Here is a 12,716-nt window from a genome sequence, read left to right as displayed (position 1 = left end):
TGCATGGAGAAAGAATGAAGACCAGGGCTGGGGCTGGAAATGTGTGATCATCCTCTGCTGCCAAACAAACAGCAAGGAAGTGCTCAAAAAAACAAGGGAGGCATGATGTAAATAACACAGCAGCCAACCGGTAGGAGACTCTGAGGGCCAAATCTGGGACAATCTGAGCCACAAAATCAACAATGATATCAATGGGCTACAATTTACAGAGTAAAATAAATAGCCATGTGCCCACACTGATATAAACAAACGGATAAGTAAACACAGGAGAGAAAAAAGGGATAGCTCTTCCTTGGAGCAGAATTCCAACTAATAAATCACCACAAGGCATTCTCTACAGTAGTATCATTTCAGGTAAGAACCAACAATGGATGCTGGAACCTATGAGGCAAAGGATGTCAGAAACAGGATCATCTTGGGGTGCCTCACCCCATCTATGAGGCATCTTGGGGTGCCTCAGTGGCTCAGTCAGTTAAGCATCTGCTTTAGGCTCAGGTTGTGATCCTGGGGCTCTGGGATGGAGCCCTGTGTCGGGCTCCCTGCTCCTCCCTCTCCCTCTGCTCCTCCCTGCCGCCTGTTGCTCTCTCTCGTTATCTCAAATAAAACCTTTACTAAAAAAAGAAAAAGAAAAGAAAGAAGAGCAACAGGATCATCTCCAAGACGATCATGAAACACTCAGCAATCACAAGGGACAGTAGAGGACACTGCAAATACCACCTATGGAAGCAGGAGTGCTGCTGCTCAGATCTGCTGCAGGAGCACAGCCAACGGACTGGACCCTCTGTTGTGTCTGCTCCTGCCAGGGTAGGCTTCCCGCTGCTGCTCCCAGCCAAGGCTGAGTGCAGGGGGGAGCCAGGGCAGGCTGACCCCCGGAAGCACAGGCTCCTCCTCGAACAGGCCACTCTGGTTCAAGAGCTCCCCGAGAGCAGACACTGTCTCAGACCTAGGCTGTGGTAGTGCTTGGACTCCTCCTATCTCCTTCCCATCCTCCTTTCTGGGTCCTCTCCTCACAGCTGATCTCCTGGACATCCTCCCCACCTTGGTGTCTGCCACCCAGAGAGCGCTGACTGACGCACCACCTCAATCACACAATACCAACGGACACCACCAACAGTGAGAGGAACAGGAACCAAGGAGTGTCCCCACGGGAGGAAACCATGCAGAAAGGCCCACCCCAAGTATCGCAGGATGCTGGTTGCATCCTGGCCCCAGAAAAGGATGGGACACACAGTGGGTGAAATCTGAGTATAGTTGAGAGATTATTAGTCCATGGTAACGGATTAATTAATTAACGAATTAATTTCCAGGCTTTGAGGCTTGCACCACGTTACCTAAGATGCAGTCCTTACATAATATTTACAACTTTGTTGTAAATCTAGTAATTTCCAATAAAAATTTCAGATTAGAAAGCAAACAAGCTCTAACCAAAAATACATAATCTCAAACTAATCATGAGAAAACAGCAGATAAACTCACATGGACAGTCTACTTACTAATAACCAGTACTCCCAAAGGAGTCAGTTATTAGTGACAGCAAAAGACAGATGAGCTGCTAAATCCTGGAGGGACCGGGAAGGCAGAGCTACGGGCACAGGCCTGATCCTGGCTGGATGGACACAGCACCCCAGGGACTGGATGCCTGTGAGCGAAGTCTGTGGATTCATCACAGTACAGCGTCAGTGCTCCTTTGCTGGTTTTAAGAGTTGACGCGTTGTTAACGAAGGTGCCAGCATCAGGGTAAGCTGGGTAAAAGGTATGTGACAACTGCTACACCACTTCTGCAAACCTAAGATTATTTAAAAAGTTCTGGGGCGCCTGGGTGGTTCAACTGGTTAAGTGACTGACTCTAGATTTCAGCTCAGGTCATGATCTCAGGGGCCTGGGACAGAGCCCCATGTAGGGCTTGGCTCTCTGTTCAGCACGGAGTCTGCTTGTCCCTCTCCCTCCCCTTCTGCTCCTCCCTCTCAGCTTGCACTCACATGCTCTCTTCCTCAAAAAATAAATAAAGATAAAAATTAAAAAATTAAAACGTCCCTTTAAACAAAAGTGAAAAGAAACCAATCAGTATTTTAAGCTACTTGTACTACAAATAACAACATCAGGAAGTAGAAAGCAGTTCAAGCGCTGCCAGGTGGTGCCCTTGCCCTCACCGAAAGGCAGCATGAAGCCTTCCCTGAGGGTCTGCTGTGGTGTGGATCAGTGATCAGTTCCTGCCCCGAGGCCAGTATTTTGCACAGAGGGATGAATACCCTCAGAGCCCAGGGAGAGAGAAAGGCCAATTCAAAAGAAGCATACCAACCTTGCCTGCGGTTTGTAGCTGTTGAGAATCTGATAGGCCCTGAGAAGGTCCAGCTTGCCATGGCCTTGCTCAAACATATTGACCCCAGGAAGCCTCCGGGCGGATGCAATGAGGGCCTGCTTCATGCTGGCTGGGTTCACCAGTTCTCGCTTCTGGACTGTGCTGGAGAGAAAACCATGTATTTGCTCATTCTCTCTCAGTAGGAAGAGGAAAATCAGACCATCCTTAACCTGTGGCCGTGCAGACCTGGGACCTTCCATCTGGTGTTGCAACTAATGGGAGCTTGTCAGGTGAAGCCCGTGCAGGATGAGAATAATGTGGCATTTCTGCCCCTGTCTTGGAACTACTGTTTAACCTTCCACTGGCTTGTGTCAAGTGATTCAGGGAGCTTTTGCCTGTTTATACCAGGTTTATCAGAAACATGTATTTTTCCAATTAAACAACTAAAATGACCTCCGAGGCTGCAGGAGACAAGAGCAGGTTAAGAGTGACGGACTCCTGAGGGGAAAGGAAGCCTGATGGCCACAGGAAGCAGAGGAGCTGTGAGGACACTTGGTGGCAGAAAGCATGGAGAGGACCTCCCCGGAGGGCCGGCAGGAACCACAGCACCTAAGTGAAGACTCCCACCTCTGCCTGCCTTTGCTGTTCTGGAGTCCAGGGTGTGCGACCTCCCAGGTGGGGATGGCCTGACAGAACAGAGTGCACCTGAGGCCAGCCTGAGCACTGGCATCATCAGAACGCACCTGGACAAACACACAGCTCGATCTGGCCAGGAACTTAGTGACACACAGGCACCATCAGTGCTCGAGAACACCAGCCCTAGCACGCACATTTCTGTATGTCTACTTATCATAAATACAAGTAAATTTTAACCCTTCAAATGCAGGGGACAAAATCCAGAAAGCAAAAAAGAAAAATGGACTCTCCACAGTTCCCAAATATCTTTCTATGATGGTGGCTGGTCTTGGAAGTGTGGGTGGGATTTCTACTAGGTCTAGATGAGAAATCTGGTGTAAGGAGAGTAAGAGGGGGTAAAGTGGGAGCCGATAAAAGTTCAGTGGCAGCCACAAGCCCCAACCCCTGCATGGACAAGCCAGATCAAAGGCCAGGTCGTGCATCCTTAGGAGTGCTGCCGGGCTACAGGGAGATGACTTGCCATAAGCACATTTCATCAGCTGCAGGAAGATAAGGAAAGTGAAAGGTTTCCCGGACAGCTGCTGGAAAGGAAATCCTCCTTAACTCCCCACTCACCTGACTCGGAGAGGTATGCCCAGCTCAGGATTGCAGCTGAGGCCTCAACCCTGCCCACAGTCATGGCTGGTGGTGAACGAGTCAGGGTCCCATAAACAACAAGGTGGCCAGCAGGAGCCCCTAGTGGAATGCACTCCTCCAGCCAGTGTGAAAAGCCTGAATGCGGCCAGGTAAATCCACATGCCTTCCCTCCCCTTCTCCTCTCTGTATGGAAGATGCGGTGAGGAAAACAAGTGCAAGAAAAAAGACAGGGTTTGTCTCCAGAGATCACCCTAGCCAGTGTCAACATTTTCAAGAAACTGCTCTGAACTCTAAGAGGATGGGAAAAGGAGGACAGAGATAGATATTTACCTTTATCAAAGGATGCTAATTAAAAAACAATATATCCCAGGCATTCAAAGCTAAAATCAAAATAAACTTAAGGGCCAATCACTAAGCTCTGTTCCAACTCTATGAGGGATTCAATGAGACAAAAGAGAATAAATAAATCACACAGAGAAACTGCCAGTCCTGCTGCCTAGCTGGACAGCTCCTCAGCTAACAGAGCACACTGAAAGGTGACTCTCCAAGGAAATGAAGACTATGGCAGGGAAATAACTGACTTTTTGTGCCTTGCCTGATACACACACTTGTTTGGACATCACAAGTGCAACTATAGCACAAAATTGGTATGTCAAAAACAAGAAAATGGAGGCACAGGGTCCATGGGGAACCCTGTACCTTCCTCAGTATTACTACGAACCTAAAACCTAAAGATTTAAAGATAAATCTTTAAGAGGTGCCTTGGTGGCTCAGTCAGTTAGGCATCCACCTCTTAACTTTGGCTCAGATCATGATCTCAGGGTTGTGAGATGGAGCCCCGCATCGGGCTCTGCCTGAATGTGAAGCCTGCTTAGGAGTCTCCCTCTTCCTCTGCCTCTCCCCCAACTCTCTCAAATAAATAGATTTTTTTTTAAAAGTAATAAAAACAAACCAGAACAAAAACAAACACAGGGCAGACTGTGTCCTCACACAGTGCTTTACAGTCAGACTTTTTTTTAAAATTTTTATTTAGTTATTCATGAGAGAGATGTAGACAGAGACACAGGCAGAGGAAGAAGCAGGCTCCCTGCAAGGAGCTCGATGTGGGACTCGATCCTGGACCCCAGGATCACGCCCTGAGCCAAAGGCAGACGCTCAACTGCTGAGCCACCCAGGCATCCCTGCAAGTCAAACTTTACAGTGTGTTCAGGCAGCCATCATCTCACATGAATCCCCTACACAGAACAGCATGGATGGAGATGGAGAGAGGGAGCAATGTTCATGGCATGCTCCTAAACTCACAAACCTGCTTGGTGACAAGCCAGACTCAGCTCCTGGTCTGCTGGACCACAGCCTCTCTGCTGAGCAGCACTCACCTTACCAACAAGGTGACAGCGCCAGCAACTACAGGAGAAGCCACACTGGTCCCCGACAAGGCCCGGCAGCCCCCTTTCACACCAGAGCCTCTCACTCCAGCACCATAGGTGACGATATCGGGTTTCACACGGCCGTAACCTCCTGGTAGTTCCTACAAATGAAAGTAGCTTGGTTTCTACCACAGCACACCACCGGCACACAGCTACATGCAGTTAGAGGAGTGAATATGGTTATTTCCATGTAATATAAACTTAGGAACATACTGGTTTTATCTTAAATTCACTGTGATACAACACAATCTTAATCGGCAATGGGGAAAATGAAATTGTTTTAGGGGTGCTTTATAGTTACTAGTATAATAGTAATGCCACAAAGCAACTGAAAGTGAGTATTTTAAATTCTGCAAGACTAGAAATAGAAATTAATCTAAAAATTAGAAATATGTTAAAAATAACAGAAAGTTAAAATTAAATAAACATGTTTAAAACGAAAGGAGTACATGACAGCATGAAACTACTAGAAGGGAAAGAAAGCACTCAAAATGATAATAACTGCACGAGTAACAAAATTTTAACTGAATACTCTCTTAAATTTCCTGGAAATTGAGGCAAAATGAGAATCACGAGATCTTATATGCTGTAAAAAAGTGCAGCAACCACCAACATGAAGTGAACAAAACCTTTTCTGGCACTCAAACATAACTAGACGTTGGATCCAGATTCATGTGGGGCACTGACTGAAGGTGCCTTCTGAGGCAGCTCTGCAGACCAGTCAGGAACATTTCTCAAAATGCTGGTATGACACAAGGCCTCGGTGCAGGCCAAGGACACAACCAGTGACAGCATCAGGAGAGGCAGGTAGGAGTACCAAGCAGTGCCCATGGGAGCAGCCACCTGTACATCCAACTCTGCTCTGGGAGTAAAGGAGGATGACCCAGCGGCGCAATTAAACCCCAAGGAGATGAACTGATTAACTTGCTAAAATTATTTCAATTTTGCCCAGCTAAACAGAATTATTTCCAGGGCAGCAGAGCTGATAGTAAGTTGTTCTCACCGGCCTCTCCAGCTTCCTAAGGCTAGAAAAATCATCTGACCTAGCAATGAGAAAGGACTGCTCCCCTTCCAACCAGTCAGAACAAGCGGGCATAAATCCAACCGCCCTAAAAGGTGCATTGCTCAGAAGTCAGTTACAAAGTGGGAAGCAGGAAGCACCACTCAGAACCAGCCCCTACCCAATGCACCACCATGAAACAGCAGACATCCAAGGGGCCAGATGACTCATTGTTGTGGCCAGGGGAGCACCCACAGCCCTGGCTACCTCCCCAGCTGCTTTTCCACATGTGCACCTATAAATACACCCACAGCTCGTACACACACAGTTCTGTGTGGTGCATCCCACTAGTAAAGCCTACCCAAGTAGTCATTCCCCTTGAGGAAAAGCGGGCAATGTTGTCCTCAAAGTCAATGCCACCTACTCCAATCACGTCCATCTGGTCAGCAGGGTTATTCAGGGTGCTAGATTGACACACAAAAACACAAAGGAAAAGAAGTCATTTTAAATGAGTACTTTGGGGGGGCACCTGGGTGGTTCAGTCGCTTAACTATCCGACACTGGATTTCGGCTCAGGTCAGCACAAAGTCAGCTTGTCCCTCTCCCTCTGCTCCTCACCCTGCTCCCTCTCTCTCATAAATAAATAAAATCTTTTTTTAAAAAAATGAGTAATTCAGGGGACCCCTGGGTTGTTCAGCAGTTTAGCGCCTGCCTTCGGCCCAGGGTGTTAATACTGGAGTCCTGGGATCAAGTCACACATCAGGCTCCCTCCATGGAGCCTGTTTCTCCAGAACTCTGCCTGTGTCTCTGCCTCTCTCTCTCTCTCTCTCTCTCTCTCTCTCTGAGTCTCTCATAAATAAATAAATAAAATCTTTTTTAAAAAATGAGTAATTCAGATAACAGCTAATATTCTCAGAAAAATCCAAGATGGTCTTAGGTTCTCGTGTAGCTTCTCTGGCTGAACAAAGGCCACGTTCTCTGCTACTCACACACTGGGCTGAGGCCACTATCTTGTACGTGCAGCAAGATGCACTTTCCCAAGATGCACTTCTGGACCTGAGGGAGTCCTCTCTCTGAGCGGCTGAGACTCCATGGGCTCATGACGGCTGCCCACTCCCATGCTCTCACATCATTCTCACTCCACTCCCAGGGAGTGCATCCTGTCCCCACCAGATCCCACACTTTTCTGGGAAGCAGTGATAGCCACAAACTGGCACCTGCCACCATCAGGAAGTCAAAGTTCTCAACTGATCACCTGCAGGTTGCTCCCCTGCTTCACAGGGAACTGAGGAGTGACCCCTCCAGCCTCATTGCGAGCTCCTCAAAGGGCAGACAGATGCAAAGGAAAACCATACAATTCTCAATATCTTGAGTGCACCAGATATGTAAAGAAATCACAGTGAAACAAATTACAACAAAAGTTTTAAACTCTAAAGAGCTAAATCAAGATAAAACCAAATGGTCTGAAAATATCAAACAACTTCAATTCATGAAATTGCATCTCTGAACTTTACCTACCATAGCTCTACCACCAAATTCAGAACCCTGACAATTCAATAACCACAACTGATTCCCAGAGACTTAAATGACCTTAGTAAAGACTCTAGGGCACCTGCTTTTAACCAACTATTTTAAACCAGCGTGAGTCAATCCTGGCACTGCCTCCTTAGCTCACTGGCCACCAACATGCTACCAGGTAATTGTTCAGAGGCACCTACAGTGATTTTTTTTTATTGGCTTATGCTAAAAATGAAGTTCAAGTACACCAAGGACATAGGACCCCATGATGGGCTCACAGGGCAGTTCCCAGCATGATGGGAGTTGCCAGCAGAGGCCAGGGCTCTGCGCAGTTTCACAAACAGATGTGAGAGATGGACATGGGGCCCTCTCAGGGTGCTCCTCTAACACAGAAAAGGAGTGTGATGGCCCACAGATGTCACAGGATTTCAGAGGAGGTACCAGTGTGTGGCAGAGCGGTCAGAGAAGCGCATGGAAGAGCTGGTGAGAGGGGTGTGAAGAGACAGAAAGGCAAGCGATGGGGGTCAGCAGCAAGAATAAGTGATGGGATGGAGATAAATAGGGTTTACTGCAGGGAGGACCAGGAGAGGAATGGGTCTGTGGAGTGTGCAGGGGGGCTGCGGGGAACACAGCTGAGCCAGCACCGGTGGGCTGCAGTTACCCACCTCTGGCCACAGGCCTTCTTGGGCCTACCACCTGTCCAATGTGTATCATATTTCCCTGGAACAGCCACGCCCATTCGTTTATATACATCCAAGGCTGCTTTCACATTACAAGGGCAGGTGAGTGGTTACAGCAAACCCCACATGGCTTGCAAACCCTAAAATATTTACTACCTGACCCTTTACAGAAAAAGTTTGCTGACTCCGGGATAGAGCAGTGAAAACCTTAGAATCCAAGAAGAAAAACGTGGATGTGATTAGGCAATGATAACCCACTGCAGATTCTTGAATATGTTAAGTGCTAAAGTCTATCTGAAGAGAAAACAAGGAAACAGAACAGCCGCCACTGCCAGGGGCTTGGTGCTGGCAGAGCCTTCCCTCTGCTGCCAAAGGTCTCCCTGGCAAGCACCACCCAGGGCAGCCTCACGCCCACGGTGACAGCAAGGCTGAGGCCCAGGGATGAGAGGGCCCAGCAGTGCCCAGCAGGAAGACAGGCTGGAAAGACAATGGACAATCTGTGGACTTTGGGCTGAGGGGTGGGGGACAGAGATAGGAGAAGTGGCCAGGGGGAGAAACACATCGAAGGGGAAATAAGACAACTGGGGGGACTACTTAGGACTCAGGGCCTCCACCATGCAAGGACATGTTTCCACCTTGCACACCTGTGAGTCCCAGCACACATGACTGGCAACACAGCAAACTCAGAACCTCGGGCCCCTCACAAGGAGACTGGAGCCACACCTGCCAACACACACAGCTCCTGACCTAGACAAACAGTAATCCCAGAGTTCAGCCTAATCTTGTGCCCTGAGCCATCAATCCTTAAACCATGGCATGCATGCCTAGGGGTGTCACAGCACAATGCAATGACCAACTCTGAAGGCCTAGGCACACATGCCCACTGTGCACACCACAGCAGCTCATGCACACGCTCGTTTCTCCTGCGTTTTCTCCTCCTCCTCTGTGGTTAACTCACACCCTCCCCATTACAGCACCGAACCGCTCAAGTCCTCAGTACCCAACATGGGAAGATGACACACATCCTGCTGCAAAAGCATTTCAGCACAAGAGACTATTTACACGCATCACCTACAGAATGCAAATTGGAGCCATAGGTGAAAGGAGATCGGGATCTCTAACCGGGTGAGAGCTCAAGACCTGTATCACAGTGAATGGCGTTTCACATCTCACACTGCTTCAGTCCACTGTGACAACCCAATACAGAAGAGCATTTCTGGGACACCATTCTCTCTCTTCATTCCGTCTGACCCTGCTCATCAACCGACAGAGGTCGCCAGGTCTATTATGCTGCCTGTACTGTCCCTCTCTGCCAACTCTGCTGCGTCTGCGCCTCATCCTTCCTAAGACAGGCACCTCGTCCCATTTACCTCCTCACACCTCGGCCTCGCACACAGCAGGTATCAATAAATACTACGGAATCCATTTATTTCTACAGGTTTACTTTCTTGATTGATTTCAGGGAGGAAAAAAAAGTACAATAAAAGCTGTAGGCCTCTAAACTGCTATTTACAGAAAACTAAAAATTATAAATAAAAAATTAAGCAGAAAAAAGACCAGCCTGAGCTGACCAGTAAGGCTCATTACACAGTCTGGCTCGTAATGTGCAGAACATTCCCATGACACAAAGTTTTTGACAGATACAAACAGGCACAGGTAGACACAGAGACAGATGGACAACAGATCTGCAGTTACTTCAGGGTGAGAAAATACCTCTAAGCCATCCCTATGGGGAACACTTACCCATAAAGAGGTCCGTCATTGCCAATAGCAGAAACCATGATTACGTTGTTAGCTGTTAATTCCCACACCTAAAGGATTAACAAACATTTATTTCTGCAACTATGGCTTCTGCAACTATGGCACTCTCAAACAATTAATGTACAACTGTTCAAAAATAACTTCTAAAAAGGGTGCCCTTCAAAATGTAACAGTAGCCCCTTATGGAATGGATGTTTGCCAACCAGTGTGTTCAGTAGCACTGATAAAAGCAGGATATGGGGTCTTGCAGTGCACAAAGCAAAGCCCGCTTTCTGGGCAGGTTCAGAAATGTGTTGTTTGGAAAAGGTACCAACACAACAGATTGTCCTGCTCCCAACGCTAGTTCTCAAAGCTCACGTCATCATCCATCGTCCTCATGAGGCAGTGGCCTTGTCCATGACAGGCTACCAGCGCACCAGAGATGAATGCTCAGAACAGACGCTGTCACCAGGAGTACCACTATCTTTTGTGCGGGGACATGACCAACCTTGTCAACAAAGGGATGGTCCATGAAGTCAGGGCCACCGATGCTGAGGTTCAGCACATCCATCTTCTTTAAGATGGCATAGTTGAAGGCGTCCAGGAACCAGGAGGTGTAGGATACCTAGTTAATGCCAGACGTGACTTTAGGGATTTCAGTGAAAGTCTAAAAGGGCTACAAAAGAGTTTGTTTCTAAAGGTAAAGTATAATCTCTTAAGCAGCACAACATATTAACTTAAATTTCAGAAATGAAAACCAAGAACAAATAATGCTCCGAAATGTAGACACTCGGAAATTCTAGGTCCCTGAAGCTGGACTTGAGGGAGAGCTGTGCTCTGGGGGTGGCTGCTCTCCCCAGGGCCTCACTCTCAAGTACACCTTCCAGGGTGAGGTGGACCCCCACACTGCTCACTGCCTCTCCCACTTCCCTTTCAGTTGAGCGTTCTACAGAGTTAACATATTTGTCTAATATCCTTCATTCCTAAACAGATTGAAGGGTAAATGGCATCGATAAAAGTTATTTCTCTGAATTATTTCTGAATTATTTCTCTGATGTTCAATTCCCCCAGTCTCCTGACAGAGCTGAATTGCATTGTGTATCACCACTCAGATGTTTTTTATAAAATACATGTACAATTAAACTTACAGTAGAAGTAGAATCAGTGCAATATTTCCGAATTATGTTTCTTAAAGGCTTTTACAAATAAGACCCATTTACATTTTTTTGTATAGGCAAAAAAAAAAAAAAACACCGGGGGGGGGGGGGAGGGGGGCGTACAAGAAACTGAGAAACCCTCACACGGGACACGAGGAAGTAAGGTTATCCCTGCTGGATGGGGACAGCATTGGGGAATCTTCCCTGTGTGCCTTTAGAGATTTTTGAACTGTGCACTATTTGTATAAAAATTTAAAAAAGAAATAGGAACCCCCCCCCTCCTTTCTATAAATTGTTATAAAAAGCAAGGGAATAGGGTTGGGAACCCACACTGCCCAATGTGCCACTGGGCACCACGGTACAGAGATGGCCCTTGAGCTGGTCAATAGGGGTGGCAAACACAGTCACTTGGATTCTTCTCTCACACAGAAAGCATGAGAAATGTGCCTGTGACACGGGGGCACGGGGGCACAGAAGCCCAGGGCATGCCCAGAGGACAGGAAGGAACAAGAGGCAGATGAGCCACTGCTGCAGTGCCCCAGGAGTGAGGTCTTCATGGTTCAAGGAGGCTGACAAAGGGATGGATGGCAAAGGGGCAGAGCCACGAAGAAGTGGCAGCAGAGAAACAACATGGCACATGTGAGATGCCAGATGCAGCTCCATCCGCATCAAGGAGGTGTGCTGCTTTTAAAAGAGTATGTGTTTTTTTTTAAAGATTATATTTATTTATTCATGATAAACACACAGAGAGAAGCAGACATACAAGCATTAAGAGAAGCAGGCTCCCTGCAGGAAGCCTGATGTGGGACTTGATCCCAGGACCCCAGGATCATGACCTGAGCGGAAGGCTCAACCTCTGAGCCACCCAGGTGTCCCAAGGAGTATGTGTTCTCCCAAGTTTTACTTTTTATATTTTGATGTCCACTCTTTAAGCTTCAGGGGTCCTCAAAACACCTACCTGGTTATTGGTAAAGACCCTGAAAATATGAAGTTCCGCATCTGGAGCAAACCCTTGGCATTCCCGCATGCTAGCTATCACACCTGCCACAAATGTGCCATGGCCCAACCCTGCCAACCACAAGGAGAAAAGTCGTAAGATACAGCTGATAACGTGCACCAGGATGCAACATTTCAAACCACCGATTTCAATAGACTCGTTCCCTGGACAAAGAAGCTGCACTGCCCCCACATGGTGTCCCACTCAGAACCCACACTATGGCAGCCCCAATTCTGGGCCTGGCACCCCCACCCCGTCTCGAACAGGGAAGTCAGCACTCCTCCACCAGGCAGCCCTCTCTCCTCAAACGCTACTTCCTGACATCCCAAGACAGTGAGACAAGCTTCCACCCAAAGGCACATGAACAACATGGGTTTGTCTCAATAATAGCTGTACACGATCATGTAATCATTTGCATACAGAGAATTGTACTCTTAACCCATAAAACTGGGGACAGGAACAAGGTACAAAGACAGAATCACACCACAGCATCATCACTCACCGTCGTCCAGTGTCCGCTCATTGGTCCAGTTGGTTCTCTCCTTCACGTTTTTGAAGTGGGGATGTTTCTCACTTAGCCCAGTGTCAAAAACAGCAACCCTTACGTTAGCACCTTATTCCGAAAA

At 47.7% G+C, this 12,716-nt stretch overlaps 1 protein-coding gene across 11 annotated transcripts in view; it reads right to left on the bottom strand.

Moving 5' to 3' along the window:
- MBTPS1 (membrane bound transcription factor peptidase, site 1) overlaps window positions 1-12,716 on the bottom strand; it is a 54,071-nt gene that overhangs the window by 21,853 nt on the left and 19,502 nt on the right. For all 11 annotated transcript variants that reach the window (XM_072731426.1, XM_072731433.1, XM_072731428.1 and 8 more), the window contains 7 exons: window positions 12,593-12,703; window positions 12,052-12,161; window positions 10,445-10,561; window positions 9,940-10,007; window positions 6,360-6,462; window positions 4,948-5,099; window positions 2,300-2,461 (listed from right to left, as the gene is read on the bottom strand). In XM_072731426.1, the coding sequence (XP_072587527.1) occupies window positions 2,300-2,461; window positions 4,948-5,099; window positions 6,360-6,462; window positions 9,940-10,007; window positions 10,445-10,561; window positions 12,052-12,161; window positions 12,593-12,703 (823 nt within the window). The remainder of the gene's footprint in view (window positions 1-2,299; window positions 2,462-4,947; window positions 5,100-6,359; window positions 6,463-9,939; window positions 10,008-10,444; window positions 10,562-12,051; window positions 12,162-12,592; window positions 12,704-12,716) is intronic.

Source organism: Vulpes vulpes, chromosome 12 (genome assembly GCF_048418805.1).
Source record: "Vulpes vulpes isolate BD-2025 chromosome 12, VulVul3, whole genome shotgun sequence".
Lineage (NCBI taxonomy): Eukaryota > Metazoa > Chordata > Mammalia > Carnivora > Canidae > Vulpes > Vulpes vulpes.
Note: the sequence above shows the minus strand (reverse complement) of the source record. Positions and strands in the feature narration are given on the sequence as shown.